Source organism: Chlorocebus sabaeus, chromosome 18 (assembly GCF_047675955.1).
Source record: "Chlorocebus sabaeus isolate Y175 chromosome 18, mChlSab1.0.hap1, whole genome shotgun sequence".
Taxonomy (NCBI): Eukaryota; Metazoa; Chordata; class Mammalia; order Primates; family Cercopithecidae; genus Chlorocebus; species Chlorocebus sabaeus.
In genome coordinates, this window is record NC_132921.1 from 36,443,583 (window position 1) to 36,466,763 (window position 23,181).

The window sequence follows — 23,181 nt, forward strand, 5'->3', positions numbered from 1 at the left end:
ACCATACAGTTATATACATGGATTCCAAGATTTATAACATGGATATCTTTTGGGGAACCATTTTTCAGCCTGCCACAAGGGCTACAAGCCACAGAGCATGGATCTGAAAATTCTGCCACATGAAGAACAGTCAAAGGTTCTAGAGACATTTACACTTTTAAACATTTTATCATAAACATACATCTATCTATCTATCTATCTATCTATATATATATATATATATATATAAAAGTACATACATTATTATACTTATAAAGCAAAAACTTGTGTAAACCCTCCACACTGCCTTCAGGCCGAGAAGTTAAATCTTGCCAGTTCTCAGTTTTTAAGGTCAACATTTCCTTGTTTCCTTTCTTTTTTGGTTTCCATCTCATGGGTCTATGCTTTCATATCACCTGGATTTCATCCCTAACAATAGGCTTTTATATCACCTGGATTTGAATGGTACATAAATAGAATCAGGCCATATATCTTATTTTGTGTCTTAGTTCTTTCACTCAGCGTCAGGTTTTTCATATTTTCCTGAGCTGTTGAGTGTGATTGTGATTTTGCTCATTTTTGTTGCTGCATAGTATTCCACTGAGGAGCCTGGAGAAGGGAGAAGTCCAGTGGCTTGTTTCAAAGGGATAGAGAGGGAAGAGAGTAGAGGCATTGAGGCTGGTCAGACGTTGACAATTCAACAATTTGTTCTGGTGGCAGAACTCAATGTAACAAAACTTACTAAAGGTTGGCCATGGCTGTCCTAAAAGGAAAAGAGCTGCAAGTTTGGCCATGGGGCCCCATCAGTAGAGCTGTCTAAGCATGGAACCACCCAGGAGTTTTACTTTGCCCACAGCCCAGAGATAGCTGATTTATCAAAGCAGGGGAATTGCAATAGAGAAAGAGTTTTACACATGTGGAGCTGGCTAAATGGGAGACCGGAATTATATTGTTACTCAAATCCACCTCCCTGAAAATTCAGAGACTAGGGTTTTTCCAGGAGAGTTTGGGAGAAGTGGGGGTGGCTAGGCAATGGGTGCTTGCTGCTGATTGGTTTGGGGGTACAATCATAGGGGTTTGGGAAATGGTCCTCATTGCATGCTGAGTCATTTCTGGGTAGGGCCACAAGAGTTGGCAGGTACAGGTGGAGCCATTGATCATCAGACATGCAAAAAAACTGAAAAGACATCTCAAAAGGCCAGTCTTCTGTTTACAGTGGTGATGTTGTTATCAGCAGGGGTAACTGGGGAAGTGCGTATCTTGTGACCTCTGGAGTAATGGCTGGCAATATTTATGTCTATGTTTTAGCAGAATTCAGGCTTCTCTTGTCCTCCGAGGCTGGTGGTCTCCCCTTAACTTTATGGAAGGGCTATTATCATTTAAACTATACACTAAATGTCTCCCAAAGTTAGCTTGACCCAAACCCAGGAAGAATCAAGGGAAGTTTGAAGGCTAAAGGCAAGATGGGGGTTGGTTAAATCAGATCTCTTTCACTGCCAAAATTTTCTCACTGTTAACAATTTTTTCAAAGGCGATTTCAAGCATAAGCTCAATGGCCTTGGGTATGGAGAACTTCAGACTGGAAGGAGAGTGGTCTAGAGCAAAGCTAAGGCTGGCACTCTCACCCTGGCCAATCCTAAGAGCCCCAGCTATGCCCCTAAGATGTCACAAACTGCCTGAGCAGCTGCTCAGCCTGATGGACTTTAGACCCCACGTCATCCATATCCATCTGCTAGCCAGCCCTTTCCCAGGGTCCCTAACCATAACCTTTCCCTTTTGGTTTTGTAGCAATGCCAAAAATTCTCCCATGAAATAGTTGCCCTTCCAGCCTAAGCCTTTGGCCCTGTTTAGCCTTCAGGCTGTGCTCAGTCATGGAGCCCAGTGAGGGAGTAGTTGCTGGGCTCTTCCCTAAGGACACCCTTTTACAACAGGCAGGAACAGAAGGAAACCAGAATAGGAAGGACGTGAGGGGCAGCCAAAGGGGGCCCTTCCCAGACACCACTCCCTCAGCTGCTGAGCAGAGGCTCCTTTGAGTAGATGAGCAGCAAAAATCCTGGGTCACGCAACAGCCCTGTCCCTGTGAGCTCAAAGGCGGGCACCTCTCCAAAGAGTGGGAATCCTGAGCTCAAAGGCAGTCACCTCTCCAAAGGATGAGAATCCTACTGTGTCAACTGAGGTGTCTGGAGGGGGTCCAGGGCACCTGGAAGGATGTGGCTAGTGAGTTGGGAAGACTGAAGGACAAATAAGGGCCTTCACTTTAGATACTTTTACACCAAACAGAGGAAGTCCATCCAAGTTAATTGGGGTTCAGCCTGGAATGAAGGGTGAGGGGGTAAATGTAATCTCCTTGCAGTCTTCCAGAAGAAAAGCTTGTTTCTCCTCCCCTTTTCCTTACACCTGTCCCACCATAAAATCTCCATAAAATGAAGACACTTGGCTAAATTCAAAGAGTGAAAATTGAGACATGCAAAGCAAAGAATTCTAAAGCTCTTTTGATCTGCAAAATCGTGCTCCTGGCAAGAATAAGGAATTGAAAGATTATTTGAGAAAATCTCAGTGTGTGATATGAATGTGACATGAGCACCCCCTTACAGTTTCCATTATGCCCAGGGGGACAGATGGGGCTTCAATTAGAGGAGGAGGGATATGGGGCTGACTTTGGGATAACTTTTTCATTTCTAATAATTGTAAAATGCACACAGAGCAAGTTATCAGAAGAAATTGTCTCTGTTTCATCACCACCTTTAAGACTAGCAGTAGTTAGTTCTCAATTTGCAATATTTAAGTCTCAGCCCCCATTGGCTATGGCCTCTGTTTTTAAAATACATAAAAATATGTCTTGTATTCAAGGAAGCATGATGATTGCCATGCAGAGCCACATCTCCAGTGCCACCTGCATTACTCCACGGCCTTATCAGCAGTATCATCTGGAATCAGTCAGCAGTCAAGCAATCAGTCAGCATTGAAGGTCGAATTGTACATGCGGCACTGTGGGAAGAGCAGTAAGGAATAAAGATAGAGCATCTCTGAGATGATGAGGTCATTCAGCAGGAAAATAATAATAGCAACAAAAGCAGCATTACCTTCTATTTGCCTACTGCTTTACAGTTGGCAGTAGCATTACCCAATTCAGGGCACTGTGTTCAGTTTTGCAGATGGCAAATAGAAAAATGCAAATGATGCCATCTAGAGTTGTGCGGTGCACCACCTGCCCCACCATTCGCAATGGCCCTGTCATGCGCAGAACCTCATTTAAAGCTTTTCAGGCATGGAATTCTTTTTCCATTTTAAATTGATTTCACATCCATTTGGTCTTCATCACAGTTTTGTGAGATTGCAGGGCTAGTGTTATTCTCCAGACCACAGGTAAGAAAACCAAGTTCTAGAAAGGAACTGGGACTATTCTAGGTGACTGGTAGAATGAGATTAGAACCCAGCACTGGTAGCTCTTGGTTCAGGGCCATTTCTACTAGCCAAATCCACTTAACCCAGTCTTTCAGAAACACATCTCGGATGCAAGAGATGGGCTGGTGGAGCGTTGCTGAGAGCAGAGGGGCTGCTGAGTAAAGGCCTAATCTTCTCCCTCACCCCAAACCTGGCCTCTGGCCTGGCCCAGCCCTCCCCAGTGGCCAGCTTCCCTTCTTCATGCCCTTCCTCTCCACACCCAGGTTTGAACGGGAGCAGAATGACACCTTCATCATGGAGATCCTAGACATTGCTCCATTCACCAAGATGCGGATCCGGATTGATGGCTTGGGCAGCCGTCCGGAGTGGTTCCTGGAGAGGGTAAAATGTCTAGACCCTCACTCTTCCTTCCAGCCACCACCCACCCCTTCCCCCTATTCCTCTGGCTTGTCAATGGACCCTGTTAAAACAAATGTCACCATAGAGGATCATTACATGAACCCAGCCCATATGATTCAGCACGCCCTTTGGCATGAATTAATCCGAGAATGTCGTTTTATTTATTTGTGTCCAGTGAGAACTGAAGCAACTGTCAGGTAATTCAACATGAGCTGTCAACTTGACGTGGACAGAGACCCGAGGAAGGGGAGGGGTGGTGTGGGCTTCCTTCAGGACAGCAGCTGGGAGGGTTGAGAGAGGAGGAGCAAGGCCTGGGGCAGAGAGAGGCTGCCATGGTGGGAACTTCAGGCAGGATGGCAGAAAGCTTACTGGGGCCTCTGTGATCATGGAGTTAGGTAGCTGCCTCTTTTTCCATTGTGGCCCTCAGAGCTTGGTCGTCAGCACCCTGCCTGAGGATCCTGGATCCTTGGGCTCTCAGTTGGGCTGAAGCCAGCCTTGGGGATACGATGCTGGGATCTTCAAGGAGCAACAGCAGCACGGGATTTCTTAGTTCTGCCTCCATCCTCCCACTCTTCCCAGCATACCTATGCACGGGCACATGTGCACACACACATGCATATGGCCACAGACTCAGTTTCCACCAAGAAAGGAAGGCAGCTGCTCCTTCTCAGGACCTCTCATCACTTCCTCACCTTCCCCAGGCTGTGCAGCTCTGTGCCTCCAGGCTGCCCAGAGGAGAGTCATTAACACTTGCTGCTCCAGGGCAGAGAAAAGAGCATCCAGGGCATAGGGCTAAGCTTCACTTATTTTGATGAGAACCACCGTGATGTTAGGAGTCCAATGGCTTTCCATGCTAAGAGTGGCTCCAAAACTGGAGGCCCCTGGCAGCCAGGAGGAGCCTCACCTGCAGCCCCACACTCACAAAGGCAATGACTATGCTGATGAAGATGGCCTTCCTGCAGCCTCCGTGTCACACGAGGTCCTAGGCACACCAACATGTGTGCGTCCTCCCTACATAATGTGTATTAGAATCAGGCAGCATAACAAAGCGCCACGGACTAGAGGCTTGGAACAGCACATATTTATTACCCCCTCACTGTCGTAGAGGCAGAAGTCCAAGGTGAAGGTGTCGGCAGGGCCACACTCCCTCTAGGGAAGCATCTGTTCTGGGCCACTCTCCTGGCTTCTGGCAGTTCCCTGACTCGGGGCAGCATCTTGCCAGTCTTCGCATGGTGTTCTGGGTGCTTGTCTGGGTGGTATAAGATTGGACTAGGGCCCAGTCTAATGACCTCATCTGAACTGATTACACCTATAACAATCCCGTTTCTAATAAGGTCACATTCTGAGGGACTGTGGGTTAAGAATTCAACATATGAACTCTGGGGGAATACAATTTCACCCATAACACAAAGCCCTGCAGTCCCCTGCCTGAGTCAGCCCATGCATCCTCATCTACCAGAGGCCAGCTCTCCTGCATTGCCTCAGGCTCCTCCTCCCCTCCTCCCCTGTTCAGCCATTAGCAGATTTTCTTGAGTCAAAAATATGGGGCCCACACCAAGGACTATCCTGCAGATGTCCGCACTCTGCTCCCAGGTGTTTGTGGCTGACAGGGGCTGGGTTGGTCTGTTTTTCTGTCACTCATTCAGCAAACATCTCTTGTGCACAGTGACAGGTACCTCTGAGGATACAGTTTTAGGTGAATTGCCCATTCCCAAATCCCAAGCTAGGGCAATCTTCATGAGGACTTCAAATCCCATGGCAAGCACACAGGACAGGGCCTTTGTCCTGAAAGGGCCCTTTCCACACCCCTTGGGTCTCAGTCGCAAGCGCTTGTCTCAGTTCTGGAATCTCCAGGGTTGGGATTTGGGGAGGGGTTGCATGGGCCAGTGGGTGCTGGTGAAGGTGAGGGAGGGCAGGGCATTCCCACGGTGGCTCCCTTTCCCCCAGATCCTACTGAAGAACATGAACACTGGAGACCTGACTATGTTCTACTATGGAGACTGGCTGTCCCAGCGGAAGGGCAAGAAGACCCTGGTGTGTGAAATGTGTGCCGTTATCGATGAGGAAGAAATGATGGAGTGGACCTCCTACACCGTCGCAGTTAAGACCAGCAACATCCTGGGTGGGTTGGGGATCCCTCACACCTCCTGCTCCCTTGCCCCTCCAACCCTCAAATTCGGGCTGAGGCCCTGATTTCTGGTCAGGGCATTTTTCTTTATATGGCCTTCCAAAATCTAGTCAATCCAAGTCTTCTCCACAGTGTATCACTTTCTGTCTGGACAAAACATTTCCTCCCAGTGAGTGACTGGTTCCCTCCCTCCTCCCTTGGGGAAATAGGGGAGAACATGACTGGGGAGTATGGTCAGCACTTTTGGAAATGGTACATTTCCAATGGCTCTGGCTTGACGCAGAGCCTTCCCATCTTCCTTCTGCTGCCTGGCACCCCTCGCCCAAGCGCCATGCACCTCAGGCATGCTCGGACCCGTGTGCTTGGTGACCATCTACTATGTGCTGGCTTTGGCTGTGGGTCTTAGAATACAGATGTGCTGCCCAGGCCCTTGCAGGTCTGACCTTCACTGGAGCAACCACAGTGCAGTGTGGTGATGCTCTGATGGATGCAATGCCAAAGTCAAGTCCAGAAACACAAACACAGAAGCCAGGCAGACAGGGCACCCAGAGGAAGGGCCTTCTAATCAAAAGTACTAGGATGTCAAAGGCCAGGAGCTGAGAGGGAACACACTGTCATCTAGGCATGGGGGACATGCTACCTACACTCCCCTATCCCAAGTCTGCTCTCCAGGAGTCATTGCAAAGAATCTGGCAAGCTCATCACATTAATTATAAATGGTGAATGAAGGATTAACTTGTTGGCCATGGTAGCTTACATTTTCAACAGAGTAGCCTCTTGCCAAAGAAATGAAGCTCTCATCGTAGAATCTCAGGCATGAATGATAGGTCAATAAAGCTAGTAAATTTTGTTGGGGGTACCTCCTTTCTTCCTATTCTCGCAATGGAATTTTCACCCCTATTGCTTAAAGTTCCAAGTGTCCCCAAGTTTTCAGGCCCCTCCATCCCTTTATGATGCACTCAGAAAATAATAAATTCATTGATAACCACAGATATGTGTCAGAAAAGCTTCACTGGTTCACCCCTTCCAGAAGCATTTGCTTTTGATTTGGGCCAATACCTGTATTTGGCTTAAGCAAATGAAATGAAGCTCTAGTGTAGAATGTCAATCAGAGACAAATTTAGGGAGCACAGAACTTCCCTGCTTCCTTCTGAACCCACACTGTGCAGGAGGTAGCCTATGTTTCTAAATTGTAAAGCCAGCCTATATGACACGCCTTTTAAGTTTGGGTGTATTTCCCCAGAAATAGATGAGTTTTGTACTAAACCATTCACACTTGCTGACCACGACTCCAGTTAGACCAAAAGATTTTGTAAGGCACAAAGGTAAGATGAAGAAGAGAATTGGAGACCTAGGACATTAATTGACACTTTCCAACCTCACCCCTGGCCTTCTTGAGTCTGTACTCTGTCCACCTGTACCCCTGGCTCCTCTGAGGAGTCCGGGATCAAGGCCAGAGCAAGAGGGCTGTGTGTCAAAGAGGCCGGCACCCTAAGCCTCACCTTGTGTACCCCCCAGGAGCAGGCACTGATGCCAATGTGTTCATCATCATCTTCGGGGAGAACGGGGACAGTGGGACACTGGCCCTGAAGCAGTCGGCAAACTGGAATAAGTTTGAGCGGAACAACACGGACACATTCAACTTCCCCGACATGCTGAGCTTGGGCCACCTCTGCAAGCTGAGGGTCTGGCACGACAACAAAGGTAGCTCCCACTCAAGGCCAGGTTGGTGGGAGGGCGGCCCTCAGCTCCCCTCCTGAGCCCTTCTTCCTTCCCTGGCATCACATTGACTCTGATTACCCCAGGGTGGCAGGCAACCGAACACAGTTGATGACTACCACATTGATGCTTCCATCAGTACTAAAGAGACAGTATTTCTGGGCAAATATTTTTAGAGATGAAGCTTAGTTCCTCCTGCTTTCTCCCTGGGTGATTACTGGTTCTCCATTGTTTGTGATTTCAGCCCATTAATTTGATTTAGTTCAGACATAAAAATTAAGGGAAAAAAAAGCTAAATTCATTTCCCATGGATTTTCTGTAAACGATTATGTTTGCACCGAGTGCAGTGGCTCATGCCTGTAATCTCAGAACTTTGGGAGGCCATGGTGGGAGGATTGCTTGAGCCCCAGCAGTTCGAGACCAGCCTAAGCAACATTGTGAGATCCCATCTCTACAAATTATTTTAAAAAATAGCTGAGCATGGTGGCATGCACCTGTGGCCCCGTCTACTTGGGAGGCTGAGATGGGAGGATTGCCTGAGCCCAGGAGGTCAAGGCTGCAGTGAGCTACGATTGTGCCACTGCATTCCAGCCTGGATGACAGAGTGAGACCCTGTCTCAACAAAAAAATAAAAATAAAAATAAAAATAAAAAAATAGAAAAAGGATTATGCTTGTTTATAATAGTAATCCTAAAGTAGTTGAATTCACTTATAAATATAAACTATGAAATAGGATATAAACCAAGTGAGAAATTTATTTTTAACTACGCAGTGCCTAAGGAATGGTTTGTTATTTCTATAACTGTGATGACGTTCATGTTCTTAACATTTCTTTGGTTATCATTTTGCTGTCTGTAAGCCACTCTTTATTTTCTCTGGCTTTGGGCCTATAAGTTCTATTTGGTATGATTATAATAGAGTTGTTAAATATTAAATTCCACCTCCTTGATGCATACTGCTTTCTTCATTCACCTCTTTTATCTTCTGTAGAAACATGTCTCTGCAAAGCTACCTGCTCAAAGCCTTCTCTAGCCTTTGCTGGGTCTCCCAAATGGCTGCCCAGAGCTGTCCTGAATGTTGTGTTGCTTCTCACTTCTTTGAAACCCCCGCTGAGGACTAGCCTATCTCTCATGGTCACTGATGAAACCCAACTCAGCAGTTTACAACCTCTCTTCTATGGGAGCTAAACTATTTTACTTTAACATGGATTAAACAGTTAAAATTTTTTCCATAACACAGAATAAGCTCAGACTAGGCATTAATAAAATAGTTTTCAAAGCAATAAAATAACAAATACACAGCACTGCACAGTTTTCAAATTTCAGTGTATCCCACCAGTCATTTATATACAGAACATCTTAAAGTATTCATGACATGCCTGGGACTCTGTTAGGTATTAAAGATACAAACATTTGATCCTGAAAAGTACTTTGTGAGGCCAGGTGCTGTGGCTCACACCTGCTATCCCAGCACTTTGGGAGGCTGAGGTAGGCAGATCACTTGAGCCCAGGAATTTGAGACTAGCCTGGGCAACATGGCAAAACTCCATCTCTACCAAAAATGCAAAAAATAGCCAAGTGTGGTGGCTCATGCCTGTAGTCCCAGCTACTGAGGAGGCTGAGATGGGAGGATCACTTGAGGTCAAGGCTGCAGTGAGCTGTGATTGCATCACTGCACTCCAGCCTGGGTAACAGTGAGACCCTGTCTCAAAAAAAAAACAAAAACAAAAACAAAAAACAAAAAAAACAAAACAATAAAAAACAAACAAATAGAAACCTTTTTGAACTACTGCAGCAAAAGCACTTTATTGCTCCTCTTTTTACAACCAAGTAATATTGAGACCCAGTGAGGTTTGAATGTCTTACTTGGAACCACACAGCAAGGAAGAGAAACAGCCATCACCCAAACCCAGAACTTCTGATGCCTGTCCTAATCCACCGTTCTGTGTGCCAGCCCATCTTGCCAGTCACCATTATGCACCCTCACCAGCCACTGTGTCAGGTGGTCAAAAAGAAGATGAGGTGATGAAAGGCAGCCTCTTTATCTCTGTTTGCTACACCCCCCAATATCAGGGTGTATCCGAGGTAGTCTAGTCCAGAAAAGCATGCAGTGGAAGGGAACCCTTCTTCCTCTCTTGATCATTCAAGTGGCATTATGAGTCTGTGGAAAGAAACATACTTTCAAATCATGCTCAAACATCCTTAATGCACCTCTCCTCTTTCCCAAGATGAAAACAAAGCAAAGACCCCTGAGTTTTTTTCCCTCCCTCTCATCATCCATTCTGATTGTCTTAGGACTAGCAGCGGGTTTCCCAAGTCTGGTTGAATAACGGTAGCCATAATCATTAGGACCATCTCCTGCCCCAGACACTTCACAAGATCAGGATGAGATCTTCCCATGACACTCAACAGTGATCATGAAGTCAAGACAAGTGTGAAAGCATTGAGCCACATTCTGTGTATCTTCACTGGCCTAATTAGAGGGATTTGACAGATCAGATTAGTAAGGGTGGCAGGCATGGGGGTGTGGAAGGTAGGGATAAGGACTGTCTACCCTAACTTGCTTGTCTACAGTCCCTCCTGTTAAAGTGCCTAAACCATTGTTTAGGAAGTATGTTCCCAAGAACTATGTCCCTGCCTTAATCAGAAAGAATATGTCTGTAGGCTTCCAACACTCTGTCTGGCTACCAGCACACACTGGCAAGATGTCATTGCTGTTGAGGGTAGGAATCATGCCTTATTCATCTCTATCTTCAAAACTGCCTATAACAGCACCTGGAGCATAGTGAGGACTTAATAAATGTTAGTTTAATTGAGACTCCCCCCAGAGAGCTGAGAAATACCAGGTCTTTTAATCCTGTTCTGCCATAACCTCTATCTCAGAAATAGCAGAGACACCAAAGGAATTAGAACCCTGAGAAGGAAGAAGTGGTATCCCCCAGGAGTCTGAGCCCTTCCTCTAAGGCTCACTATGAGACCAGAAGCATGGGGTTCCCTAACATCTTCCCAGTCAGCCCAGAAAACTGGAGAAGGAAGAATTTCATGTAGACTATGATGACCCCAATTTTCCATGCCAGGGCCATTCACAATATGGGCATTTTATTCATGAGGGGTGAGAGTGGAGAATATAGCCAGAAAGACTGAGGATGCTGTGTTAAGGACCATACTCTGTAGAAATCACTCAGCAGTCTTGGGGCACAGGCAGAGGCAAGAGGAGCTGTCCATGGTTCTGACTCCTCTGGCTTGTCTCAACTCTGGACTCCACAAGCTGATCCAGGTTCTTCCCTTGGTGACTATTTTCAACCTGGCCTGCTACAAATATCCAGATGCTTGACAAGATGCTCCAGATTACCATGCATTCCACCCCCAGTTCACAGCAATAAAAGGTAGAGAGTTGCGGATCCAAGATCAGAGCTCATCTCTGCTTCCTGCCTGCAACTCCATCTTATCCAAATCTGAACTCCACCTGATTAACCCCTTTCTTCCCTGGATGGCTTCCCCTGTTGCTGCCATACCTTCTGTCTCAGCCTGTTTCTTTAGGATGAACCTTCCGGAGTCCTTTCGACCATTCCTGCCTGCATGTTGTACCCTTCCTTCCAAACCATCTAGGAAAGTAAAGGCTCATATATTTGAGAAGAAGGTTTAAAAAGTCATGTAATTACATTTCAGAAGTCAGGAATAATGATTGTCTTCAGTGACATGCAAGTTTCCCCCTTTCTTGTTTTCATCCTCCTACCTGACGAGTCCTCTCCAGAGACAAAATGAGCAGTCCAGGTCCTTTGCAGGCCTAACAGTTTTAATATTTATTTCAGTTAACAAACCAATTACAGCTGGCTCTCACTATTCACAGTAGTTATGCCCTATAATGTTGCTGTGAACTCTGAATAGGCAAACATTGAACCATTGCTCCTGCAGGAAGTGCAGGGTTAGGTTCCTGTGAGCCTCTGACCACAACATTTTCACTAACTGATCAATAGATAACCTTGTTTTATGTGTGTTTCTGTTTAAAGACACCTTAGTATTTACTGTTTATTCATTAACATTGAACTCATGACCAATAGCACTATAACTCATGCCTGAGTGAAGCTTATCTAACCTGTATCATCTCTGGAAGGCACACTACAGCCTTCTTGCATTTAGAAACACTAAATAGCACTTCAGCTTGAGTATCAAGCACTATGTTTGAGGGCCATTTTAAAACAATAAACTCACTAATAAATAGCACAAAAATGTGAAAACATGGCACTAAATAGACCATGAACGGGACAATTGTTTATGGCATGAAAGATGAAACAAGAAGGCAGTGTTGCCTTGTTCAGCTTCAGCTGAGAACATGTGCATTTGGCAACTAAAATTTTTTGCCACTCTGCATATGTCCACAAATGACCACATGAGTATTAATTTAGGGTTACAAATAAATTTTGGCAAATAGCCAAATCCACAAAGATGGAACATGTGAATAATGAGTATTAACTATATATCTACTGAGTACTTACTGTCAGGCATTGTGTTCAGTGCTAGGGACAGAGTAGGGAGCAGCAGACAAGATTCCAGTCATCAGGATGACCTTCTAGCAAAAATTACATGTGTTAAACAAGTAATTAATTTAAATAATGATGTGCCTCTAAAATGGAGGTCCACAGGATGCTAGTCTGAGGGCTCAGAGAAAACCCCCCTGAAGACGGGTTATTTAAGCTGAAACCTCAGGAATGAATAGGAGGAGCTATTAGGTGAAGTGTGGTGTTTGCTAAAAATGAAGGAACACATGTGAGGTAGAGTGAATAGCAAATATAAAAGCCCTAAAATAGGAAAAAAATCTTGATATGTGCCAGAAACTAAGGAAAAATCCAGAATGACTACAAAATAGGGAATAGGGGTGGGAGCTACAATATAGATAGGAACCAGGCCATGCATAATGTTATAAGCCATATCAAGGATTGGGTTTTTATCCTGACTGTACTGAGAAGCCATCAAAGCATCTCAAGAACAGGAATCACTCAGAGAAGATCATTCTAGTGTCTGTGGGAGATAGGTTAGATGGAGAAGAAAATAAACTTCAAAAGATGATTAGGAAATTGGTGGGAGAATGTCTTGCAATACGATGATGGCAGTGGGGATGGAGAAAAAGCAGACAGATCTGAGAAATATTTAAGGCAGAGGACTTGTTAAAGGTTTGCCTGAGAAGACTTGAACAAGAATGGTGAGGACACTGGAGAACTTTCTTCATCTTGATGAGTTTAATTTGAAGGCCTGAGTGACATCTAAGAGGTGATGTCCAGTAACAGTGGGGTCTGGACCTCAGGAGGAAAGCTAGTTGGGAGACTGATCTGAGAGTAATCTAAAAGTTGTTAGTGCAGAGAGAGTAGTGAAGTCATCAATAAAGAGTGAATAAGAGAGTCTATGGAGAAAGTGAAGCTTGAGGAAAGCAAGGGTGGTGTAGAACAGATTCCTGAGAATTTCAACATTTGAGGTGAGACAATGGAAAAAGAAAGGAAGAGGAGGGGGAGGAAGAAAGAAGGAGAAGGAATTACCTCCATCTTTTGTACTTCCAAAGTGGGATGTGCCTGGGGAGGAAACTGACATCTGGGGAACTCTGTAATGCTGAAAATTGTTCACTGGCCATGAAATCCCAAGATGCGGTGTGTCAGTTCCGTACTCCATAGTTTCCTGGGCATAAATTTAATAGAGGAAACATGAGGCCTCATTTGCTTCCAAATAGCAAAGCAATTCAAAATATTTAAAACGTTTATTTCTCCCTAGCAAATTTCTAGAATCCCTTGCTTAAAAATGTCATTATACAGCCAAATATTTAAGCCACTGTATGTAACAGGGAGAAAGGAAGGGGTGATGAACAGCTTTCTGTAATTTGTGGATTTATGTTTATTAGACAAAAATGCTCCTCATTGCTTCCTCCCCCTGACACACACACACACACACACACACACACACACACAGAGAGAGAGAGAGAGACACACACACAAAGTCAGGAAATCTTTTTCACCTAGCCTCACTCTCTCTGCTCTCTGGTCCTTTTTGTAATGTGGAATTGTCTTTATTCCTAACTATTCTGACCCATCCAAAGAATGGCATGGTACATTCAAGCTTTCAAAAACTAGGGTCTCTCTAAGATTAGCTATTTTCATTCAAAAGGTTTTCTTTGTTATTCTCTCTCTTCTTTTTCCCTAGATCTCTAAACTTTCATTCCAGCCCTTATTTAAATTTCACCTTGCATGAAGTAACTTACATCTTTTGCCCAAGCTAACAGACATTCACAGATACCCAAGAGATAACTTTGCACCTGCAATTCCCTTCCCCTGCTAAATTCTTGTGCATTCTTCAAAATCCAGATTAATATCACCTTCTCCATGAAGCTCCCTGATTTTCCCAAATGAAGTTAGATGCTCCCTACCCTGTGCTCCTAAACTTCTCTGCTCATACCTCTATATCTAGCACTCACAATGCTGAATTGTAATTGTCTTGCCATTCATAATTGGCAGACTTTTGAGTCTCTCAAGGGTAGAAACTTTGATTCACATTTGTATGCCGAAAGCCTGGCATTTAGTAGGTATTTAACAATTATGTGACTAAATAAATAAATTGATGTTGAACATCAGTTTGTAGCAGTTTCTGAATCCTAAATAGATGGCTCCAGAATTCTGTCCTTTTCTAGACTTCCACATATATATCTTTCTCCCCTGTAGGTGATTGAGGGGTTTCTAGATGCAGCAATTATATCAGACACACTTGTTAAAGCATTTGTAATTATCCAAGGGTAGGTGTTATGGGTGAAATAGTGTTCCCCATCCACCAATTTCTTCTTCACCAAGAACCTCAGAATGTGATAATATTTGGAAATACGATCTTTGCAGATAGACTTAATTAAGAATCTTGAGATGAGATCACCATGGATTTAGAATGGGCCCTAAATCAATGATGACTTGTGTCTTTATAAAAAGATGAGAGAACATGGAAAGATGCCAAAACAAGAGCATGTGAAGATGGAGGCAGAGATTGGAGCTGGAGATAACAGTAACAAGCTGAGGAGCACCAAGGATTGCTGGGAGCCACCAAAGCTAGGAAGATACAAGGAAGGATTCTTCTCTAGAGCATTCAGAGAGAGAATTGACCTGCTGACACCTTGACTTCAGACTTCTGGGCTCCAGAACTCTGAAAGAATAAATTTCTGTTATTTTAAGCCACCAAGCTTGTGGTAATTTTTTTGATGGCCTAGGAAAATAATATGGTGGGTAAAACCTTCTGGGGAAGAGTAAAGACTTTCCTAGGGTCTCAATATGAACAATCTGCCTCAGGATTTGCTACTGGGTGGAAAATGTCAAGGCCACTGGACCAAGATAAAACTCACCAAATCAGAGTGCAGTCCCATCTAAGAGCCTAGAGTCAGCAGGGTTTAACTGCACTAGCTTAAGGCATAGCAAGGCTGGGTGGCCCAGAGTCCTAACACTAAAGTTGGTGTCAAGTAGTGATCTGTTTAGCAAGACCATTGCTCCTAACTTTTACAACTGGTGTCTCCACAGCCCTGAAATTAGTTTGGTAATAACTGGGGCACAGAAACCAATTATTCCTCTAGGCATGAAAAAGAGAGGAAACCCAGACCTGAAAGGCATTGTAGATTATTTTCTGATCCCACTCTGCAATTGTCATTTAATTCCAGCCACGGAGACCTCTGCCTTGTGACCTAACTCCCACCGTGCATTCTGCCATGTTTATATCTGCCTGTCTGTGGTTTAGAAGCTCTCTTATGTCCTCACTTCCTCACTGAAAGTTCTTCCTATTGCCCTGCCTTGCTTGAGCCCACTCCCAGAACAGTCGACATATCTGAAACTACATGTGTATTCTGTCTCTTTTACTTGAGCGTTCACTCCACAGGTACCATTGTCTTGTTCATGTTCTTTCCCTAATGCCTATCACATTGCCTATAATATAATAAGGACATAATATATTTTTGTATAATTTAATTATACTTATACTTCTCTTTCAGATCCTTCCCTGTCTTTTCATGCTTCAGTTATAGGGAACTCAGTTTTCCCCAGAATCAGTGTTCCTTGTGCCTTAGTGCTTTTTTAAAAAGTTGAGTCCTGGCCACGAAACTCAGACTCATGACTAAGTCCTCCAATGCCAGCTGCCCCTCCTCCCAGACACTAATTGCACACATATCCAGACTTTCTCAGTTTTCTTGATGCATTTTTCTACCATGCAGAAACGTGACTCCAATCAGCCAATTCCTTCCATCTCGTCACGGTCAAAATATGAAAGAGGCGGGTTCAGCACCGTGGACAGTTCTAAACCACTCCAACCTTGTGACTAGTTACTATTGTTACTCAGATGCCAGCCTTTCCAAAGAGCTTGACACCCCACCCCACCACCACTTTGAATAGCAAAAGACTATTTGATTGCCTTGGACCCATAATGGCTCTTGGATTTAAAGAAATCCTGAGTGGTTGATGCGATCCTCTTCTCCTTGTAGGCAAAGAAGTGGCCCTCCTCCCCTTCAACAGACATTGGGTCTGAAACCAGGATAATATCACTGGTAGGTTTTCAGGTTCATCAAGAAAAGGAAGATTTCTGTATCTTTATTTTTTTATTTTATTTTTGAGACAGAGTCTCACTCCGTTGCCCAGGCTGGAATGCGGTGGGGCCATCTCTGCTCACTGCAACATCCACCTCCCAGGTTCAAGTGATTCTTCTGTCTCAGTCTCCCGAGTAGCTGGGATTACAGGCGTGTGCCACCATACCCAGCTAATTTTTGTATTTTTAGTAGAGGCGAGGCTTCATCATTTTGGCCAGGCTGGTCTCAAACTCCTGACCTCAAGTGATCCACCTGCCTCAGCCTCCCAAAGTGCTGGGATTACAGGCATGAGCCACAGTGACTGGCCTTTCTGTATCCTTATTGAGCCCATGTGGTTGAAATACTAGGTTTAGGAGAGGGACAGAGAGGACAGACAGATTTTGTGTCCAACTTCCTTTTAATGGTAACTTTCTCCTCCAGGGATGGAAGTTTAAATGTTAATACAAAGATGGCTAAACATGTCCTTAGCCTCTCTCTCTATGCCACACTTTTTATGTTTATTTAAAATTTTTTTCCAGATACCTTATACTTCCCTTGCATAGACATTTATGAGGAAAAATATATTTTGTTTGAGAGTCTTCTACAATAAAGATGGGGATTTCTGAACAAATACCATATAAATCAGATGACAAATGCTTTGTTAACTTAAAGCATAGCAATCTTCTCTTTCTCTGAATCTACCTTTCAACCATTTTTGTCTATTCAATAGTTCCTTTTTAGTGAAAAATTTTAAACATGCACAAAAATGAAGGGAATAGTGTAATAAACTTCCACATAGCCATCACCCAAGTTCAAGAATTATGAATTATTGATTCAAATTTGAACTATTGAAATTTGTCACATCGGCTTCATTTTTCATACTTTTATTTATTCTTTTTGGTTGCTGGGGGATATAAAATCAAATCCTAAACTTCATGTCATGTCACCCCAAACATAGTGTGTGTTTATTTATTTATTTATTTATTTATTTATTTATGGAGTCTCACTCTGTCACCTAGGCTGGAGTGCAGTGGTGCCATCTCGGCTCACTGCAACCTCCGCCTCCTGGGTTCAAGCAATTCTCCTGCCTTAGCCTCCTGAGTAGCTGGGATTACAGGTGCGCACCACCACATCTGGCTAATTTTTGTATTTTTAGTAGAGACAGGGTTTCACCATGTTGGTCAGGCTGGTCTCTTTTTAAAATGAACATTTTCTTACAAAATTACACCACCATTATCATACTTAACAATGATTTATTTGTATTGTTCAATTTCCACTCCATGATGAATTTTCCCAATACTATGTAATATATAAATTTTCTTAATATTGTGTATGGAATATATGGAAAATAAGTAAATTTCCTCAGTACTGTATACTGAGTAAGTTTGTGAGGAATACAATGTATTGAGGAAATACTGTTTATTGATGTAATATGAAGTACACAGAAGTCCCATTATTATTGGTGCTAATATTGAACAGTGGATATAGGGACTGCCAGCCTGACCACTCCACTATAAAGTTTCCTCATAACTCTTCATCTAGTGGACTCATCCAGTGATGATCAATTAGGGTTACAAATGGTGATTTTCTAATTCTTTCATTTCTTATTCATTTAGTAGCTAGAATTTTTCTGTTAAAAAATCTCTCAGGCTATTTGATTACCATAAAATATAGTTCATAGAGGAAAATCAAGACAAGTGATTACTTCTCCATAATTCCAATTACCCACATAGCTTTTATAATACTGAACAAATTATAACCAGAGTATTTATTTTCTAAATTATCTTGTTCTTCATGCCTTCTTTGGTTAAATTAAGGCTCTGAGGAAAGAAAGAATTTATGTGTTTTCTTTTGAAAAATATACATTCATAGAAATATTAGGTTGGTGCAAAAGTAATTGCAGTTTTTGCCAAAACCACAGTGACTTTTGCACCAGCCTAATATAAAGAACCTCAGAAGTCATCTATTTCAATCCCCACATTGTACAAGTAAGGATACTGAGGCATGGGGATATTATAATGTGTTCAGTTCGGTGGATATGCTGAGACTGCAACCTGATCTGCCAGATTCCAGAATGTTGCTCTAGGTGACCTCTTAGATAATGTATGTGAAAAAGTATTTGTGGAAAAATAATAGCTAGATTCTCATATTCATACACAGCTAGGGCTCTGTGATGGTTCCATATCTTACTTCACACCATTTATTGATCTTACTAAAGAAATGTGAGTTGCCTAGATGAATCCTTAGCTTGCCAAAAATTATTTTCAAGAATGGAGTTGCTTGGTGAAGAAAATTATCTCCCTACCTGAGAAGAATTTTTAGTGGTTTGTGCTGGAGCAAAGAATTGACAGTTCACTTTAGAAAGTAAAAATCATTGATCAATTCTATGTTTATTGAATGCTAAGTCCATACCACTGTGATACAATTAAGAGCTCCTAAGATATGATTCTCCTCCCCTAAAATCTCACTAGAGAAGTCAGGCATACACATAATACCAGCCACAAAAGTTAGGGCATAGTCATGACCTGAATAGCAGAGATTTCTCAAGATGTCTGTGCTCATGGCCAAGAGAATGGACAAGCAAAAAATACCGAGAGCCCGGGGATTTTGGAGGACCTGGAAGAGGAAATGAGGTCTAAATTTTCCAGAGGACAATAGGCAGGTATTTAAAGCAAGGGAAAGCTGGGTGCCATAATGAGAAGAGAGGAAATGCCAAAGGGATGCTTAAATCCATCTCACTGCAATAAGGGATTTGTAAAAGGGCTCTTCCTTGATGAGGTGATTGGAGTCAGGCTGAAGAAGGCCCTAAATATGTAAACACAGAGTTGGGCCCTTTTGTCCCATCAGATGTGGAAAGCCACTGGGGAACCACAGGCAGGAGATGGCGTGATGAACTCTCGGGAGCAGCTGCCAGTCTCGCTCCCATCCAGAGACTGCCATCTCTTGCCTGAAAAGATTGGGACCTCACACTGGTTCAGAGTTTCTAGGCCTTTTTCTTAAAGAAAACTTTGAAAAATGTGGGATAAAATAATCAATTCTACTAGAACAGGCCAGCCACCACTTACTACTAGGGCTTTGAATTCTTTTTCCCATCCACTCTTAAAACTTCACCATTAGAGCCATTCTTCTCTATTCAATAATAGTGCACACCCATGCATGCAATAAACACTTATTTAATAATATGCCAAGCACTGTTCTAGGCATTGAAACATAGAGATGGATAGGTTACAAAAGGATCCTGTTCTCAGGGGCTTCCAACCTAGTGGAAGAAGACAAACTATACAATATATGATAAAACAAAAACAAACTTATTTCAGATTGTGAAGTGGGCATGTCATGATTGACAGCAAGTAATTGGGGATTAGGAAGCTTCTGTAAATAGGGTTGTTAACAAAGTCTTTCTCAAAGACAGAATATTTGATCTGACACCTCAGTGATGAGATGGTGTTGACATTCAGAGCCTGGGGAATATAGTTCCAAACAGACCGAATGGTAGATGCAAAGTTTCTAAGAAAAGAGAGGGCTTCATATATCAAGGGATAAAAAGGAGGCCAGTGTAGGTGGAACAGAGTAAGTGAAGTTGTGAGTACTATGAAATAAAATCAGAGGAGTGGAAAAGGACCAGATCATGTCAATCCTAATAGTCCTTGGTGAGCAGTTTGCATTTTATTCTGACAGTGATGAGAAGTCATTGGGGGGTTTTATATGGAGAAGTGAAAAAATCTGATTTATCATTTTAAAAGATGACTATAATGCGTGTGGAAAGATATTAATTATAGCATTGTGTGTAGAAGTACAAGTCTGGATACCAACTAATTAACCATCAACAAGGACAAGATAAATAATTTGGTGGCATGTGCATTCAATGAAATACCAGGCAACTATGAAAAAGAATGTCAGTACTTATATTTTGATATAGTTTGTGAGTAAAAGGTGTCAAATAGTGTGGAGTGTTTGTTACTTTTGTGTAAAAAAATAAAGTAGAACCCCAAAAAAGAAGACTTTGTAAAGCAACGGATTATTTGTCAATTTCAGATGGTTCCTTCTTGGTCCACTGATATGGCTTGGCTGTGTGTCCCCATCCAAATCTCACCTTAAATTGTAATAATCTCCAGGTGTCAAAGGCAGGACCAGGTGGAGATAATTGAATTGTGGGTGTGGTTTCCCCCATGCTGTTCTTGCGATAGTGAGTGAGTTCTCACAAGAGCTGATGGTTTCATTAGAGGCTTCCCCCTTTGCTTGGCCATCATTCTCTCTCCTGCCACCCTGTGAAGAATTGCCTTCTGCCATAATTGTAAGTTTCCTGAGGCCTCCTCCACCATGCAGAACCATGAGTCAATTAAACCTCTTTTCTTTTTTTTTTTTTTTTTTTTTTTGAGATGGAGTCTTGCTCTGTTGCCCAGGCTGGAATGCAGTGGCCAGATCTCAGCTCACTGCAAGCTCTGCCTCCCGGGTTCACGCCATTCTCCTGCCTCAGCCTCCCGAGTAGCTGGGACTACAGGCACCCGCCACCTTGCCCGGCTAGTTTTTTGTATTTTTTTTAGTAGAGACGGGGTTTCACCATGTTAGCCAGGATGGTCTCGATCTCCTGACCTTGTGATCCACCCATCTCGGCCTCTAAACCTCTTTTCTTTATAAATTACCCAGTCTCAGGTATTTCTTCACAGCAGCATGAGAACAGACTAATATGTCCTCTAAGGCCAGGTAGGATATCCACCATGTGGCTAGAGCTGGACACTCAACCATTGCTGTACCTGTGAATCCATCTACCCATCTACCATCCTGCTGTCATCACTAGCAAAAACCAGACACATGACATCAGCCTGCCAGAGTCACCTGTTCCCAGTTGCATGTTTGATAGGTTCTTAGTGGGAGAAAGTCATGGTAAGATCCCTGTCAATCACACCCAAAATTTCCAAAACAAGGCGATTAAGTGAGCAGCAAGCACAAAGCTCATGGAAGGAGTTTCTCTGAAGAGTTCTAATTTGAAAATTGTGGATGGGGTCAGACAATGCCAGTTTTTGAGAGGACGGGGAAAAGGGGCCACAGTGGGAAGAGAGGCAGCCTGCCACTGAGCACCAGGGCAACCCAGGCCAGACAGGCTCCTACTCTGGTTGTCTTCATCCATGCAGTGGGGGCAATGAATTATATGTGGATAAAGGTAAAGCCATCCCAGAATCCACCCTTCCCCTTAGCTCACTGATTTTCTCTGTCACCATTCTGGCTGGAGCCCAGGAAGTGTAATTCTGTAGCGAAAACCATGTGGGGTATAGAGTACAACAAATGGTGCACTCCAGCAACAGAAAAAATCTCGTGATGGCCCACGTCTCCAGGTAATGCCATCCTCCTCCACTAGCATACTCATGCACACACTTACGCATGCAATCACATGTTCAAACTTCCCATTGATTTCCTATTGCCATGATTCTGTAGAAAGACCTCCCTGACTCTGGTCCTGATACATTGAATCAGTAGTTCTTAAGGTGTCACTTTAGGACCAGCAGCATTGACCTCACCTGGGAGCTAGTTAGAGATGGGCATTCTTGAACCCCACCACAAACCTACTGAATCAGAAACTCTGGGAGTAGGGCTCAATAATCTATAGTTTAACAAACCCTCCAGGTGATTGTGATACAGGCCCAGGTTCTCAGTCTTGGTTACACATTGGGATCACCTGGAGAGCCTTAATGACTACTGATGCCTAGGTCCCACTCCAGAGGTCTGTAGCAATCAAACTGTGTAAGAGCTGGATAGTAGAATCTGTGTGTGTGTGTGTGTGTGTGTGTGTGTGTGTGTCTTCTGTCACACACACACACACACAGTGAGGATGAATGGTGGGAGGAGGACAAAAACTCTTTCACCTGGACACCTTCCAATAGAATCAACAACTTACCACCTTTTTCTCTGCCTTCTTCTTTACCTGTCTCTTCCTTCCTATATTCCACTCCAGAAGTGTTTGAGCACTGCTTCAGCAGGTCTTCTCTGCCTCATTTCCAGACTGCATGCATTGAGGCTTGCTAAGTAGTTTAATCTTGGAGAGCTAGCAGTCGCACTGGAAGCGGAAGGTCTCATCTTCATGACACTATCAGGAAGCATCTCAGAAAGCAGCCGTTTTGCAAACTTACAGGCGGAATTGGCCCTAATGTAGAAAAATTGAAAGATTAATTGAGTTAAAAAACAAATTTGTCGTTAAAATAACTTACTGCTGGGTGCGGTGGCTCATGCCTGTAATCCCAGCACTTTGGGAAGCTGAGGCGGGTGGATCACCTGAGTTCAGGAGTTTGAGACCAGCCTGACCAACATGGAGAAACCCCGTCCCTAATAAAAATACAAGATTAGCCAGGTGTGGTGGTGCATGCCTGTAATCCCAGCTACTCGGGAGGCTGAGGTAGGAGAATTGCTTGAACCTGGGAGGCGGAAGTTGCAGTGAGCCAAGATCACGCCATTGCACTCCAGCCTGGGCAACAAGGGTAAAACTCCGTCTCATAAATAAATAAATAAATAGATAGATAAATAAATAACTGACCACTGTTTAACTCAACAGAAGTGTTTTAAAATTTAGCTTAACTCTATTGGTGCTGTTTTCCACTTCGGTGAAGACCTGTGTTTATAAAACATAAGTACTTTTTCAACCTGGAATGATGCTATACTAGGACCACCAATGTGTATTCCCTGCTGAGCCTTAACATGTGTCCCCTGTGATTTGGGTGACTGCAAGTGTCGTCTATCTTTTTGTGCCTCGTTGTGCTTTAAGACTCTTGGAGTTTCCTTGTGGACATATAATGAGCAGCAAGTAACCTACCAAACCATAGGGATTTCCTCCTGCATGGGGTCCTTTGGTTCTAAGGGTTCTCAAGGACTTTGAAGAGAAGAGAGTAACTGAACCAGTGCATAGTATAAAGAGCATGCAGCTGTCACATGCATGCTATTTACACTGTGAAGGCAAGTGCACATCAATTCATATTTGATAGCTGTGCTATGGTGGG

At 43.5% G+C, this 23,181-nt stretch overlaps 1 protein-coding gene across 1 annotated transcript in view; it reads left to right on the forward strand.

The window, feature by feature from the left end:
• The window catches only part of LOXHD1 (lipoxygenase homology PLAT domains 1), a 181,899-nt gene that overhangs the window by 143,858 nt on the left and 14,860 nt on the right, over positions 1 to 23,181 (forward strand). The window contains exons 35-37 of the mRNA XM_007974137.3: positions 3,648 to 3,765; positions 5,731 to 5,905; positions 7,430 to 7,615. Of these exons, the coding sequence (XP_007972328.3) occupies positions 3,648 to 3,765; positions 5,731 to 5,905; positions 7,430 to 7,615 (479 nt within the window). The remainder of the gene's footprint in view (positions 1 to 3,647; positions 3,766 to 5,730; positions 5,906 to 7,429; positions 7,616 to 23,181) is intronic.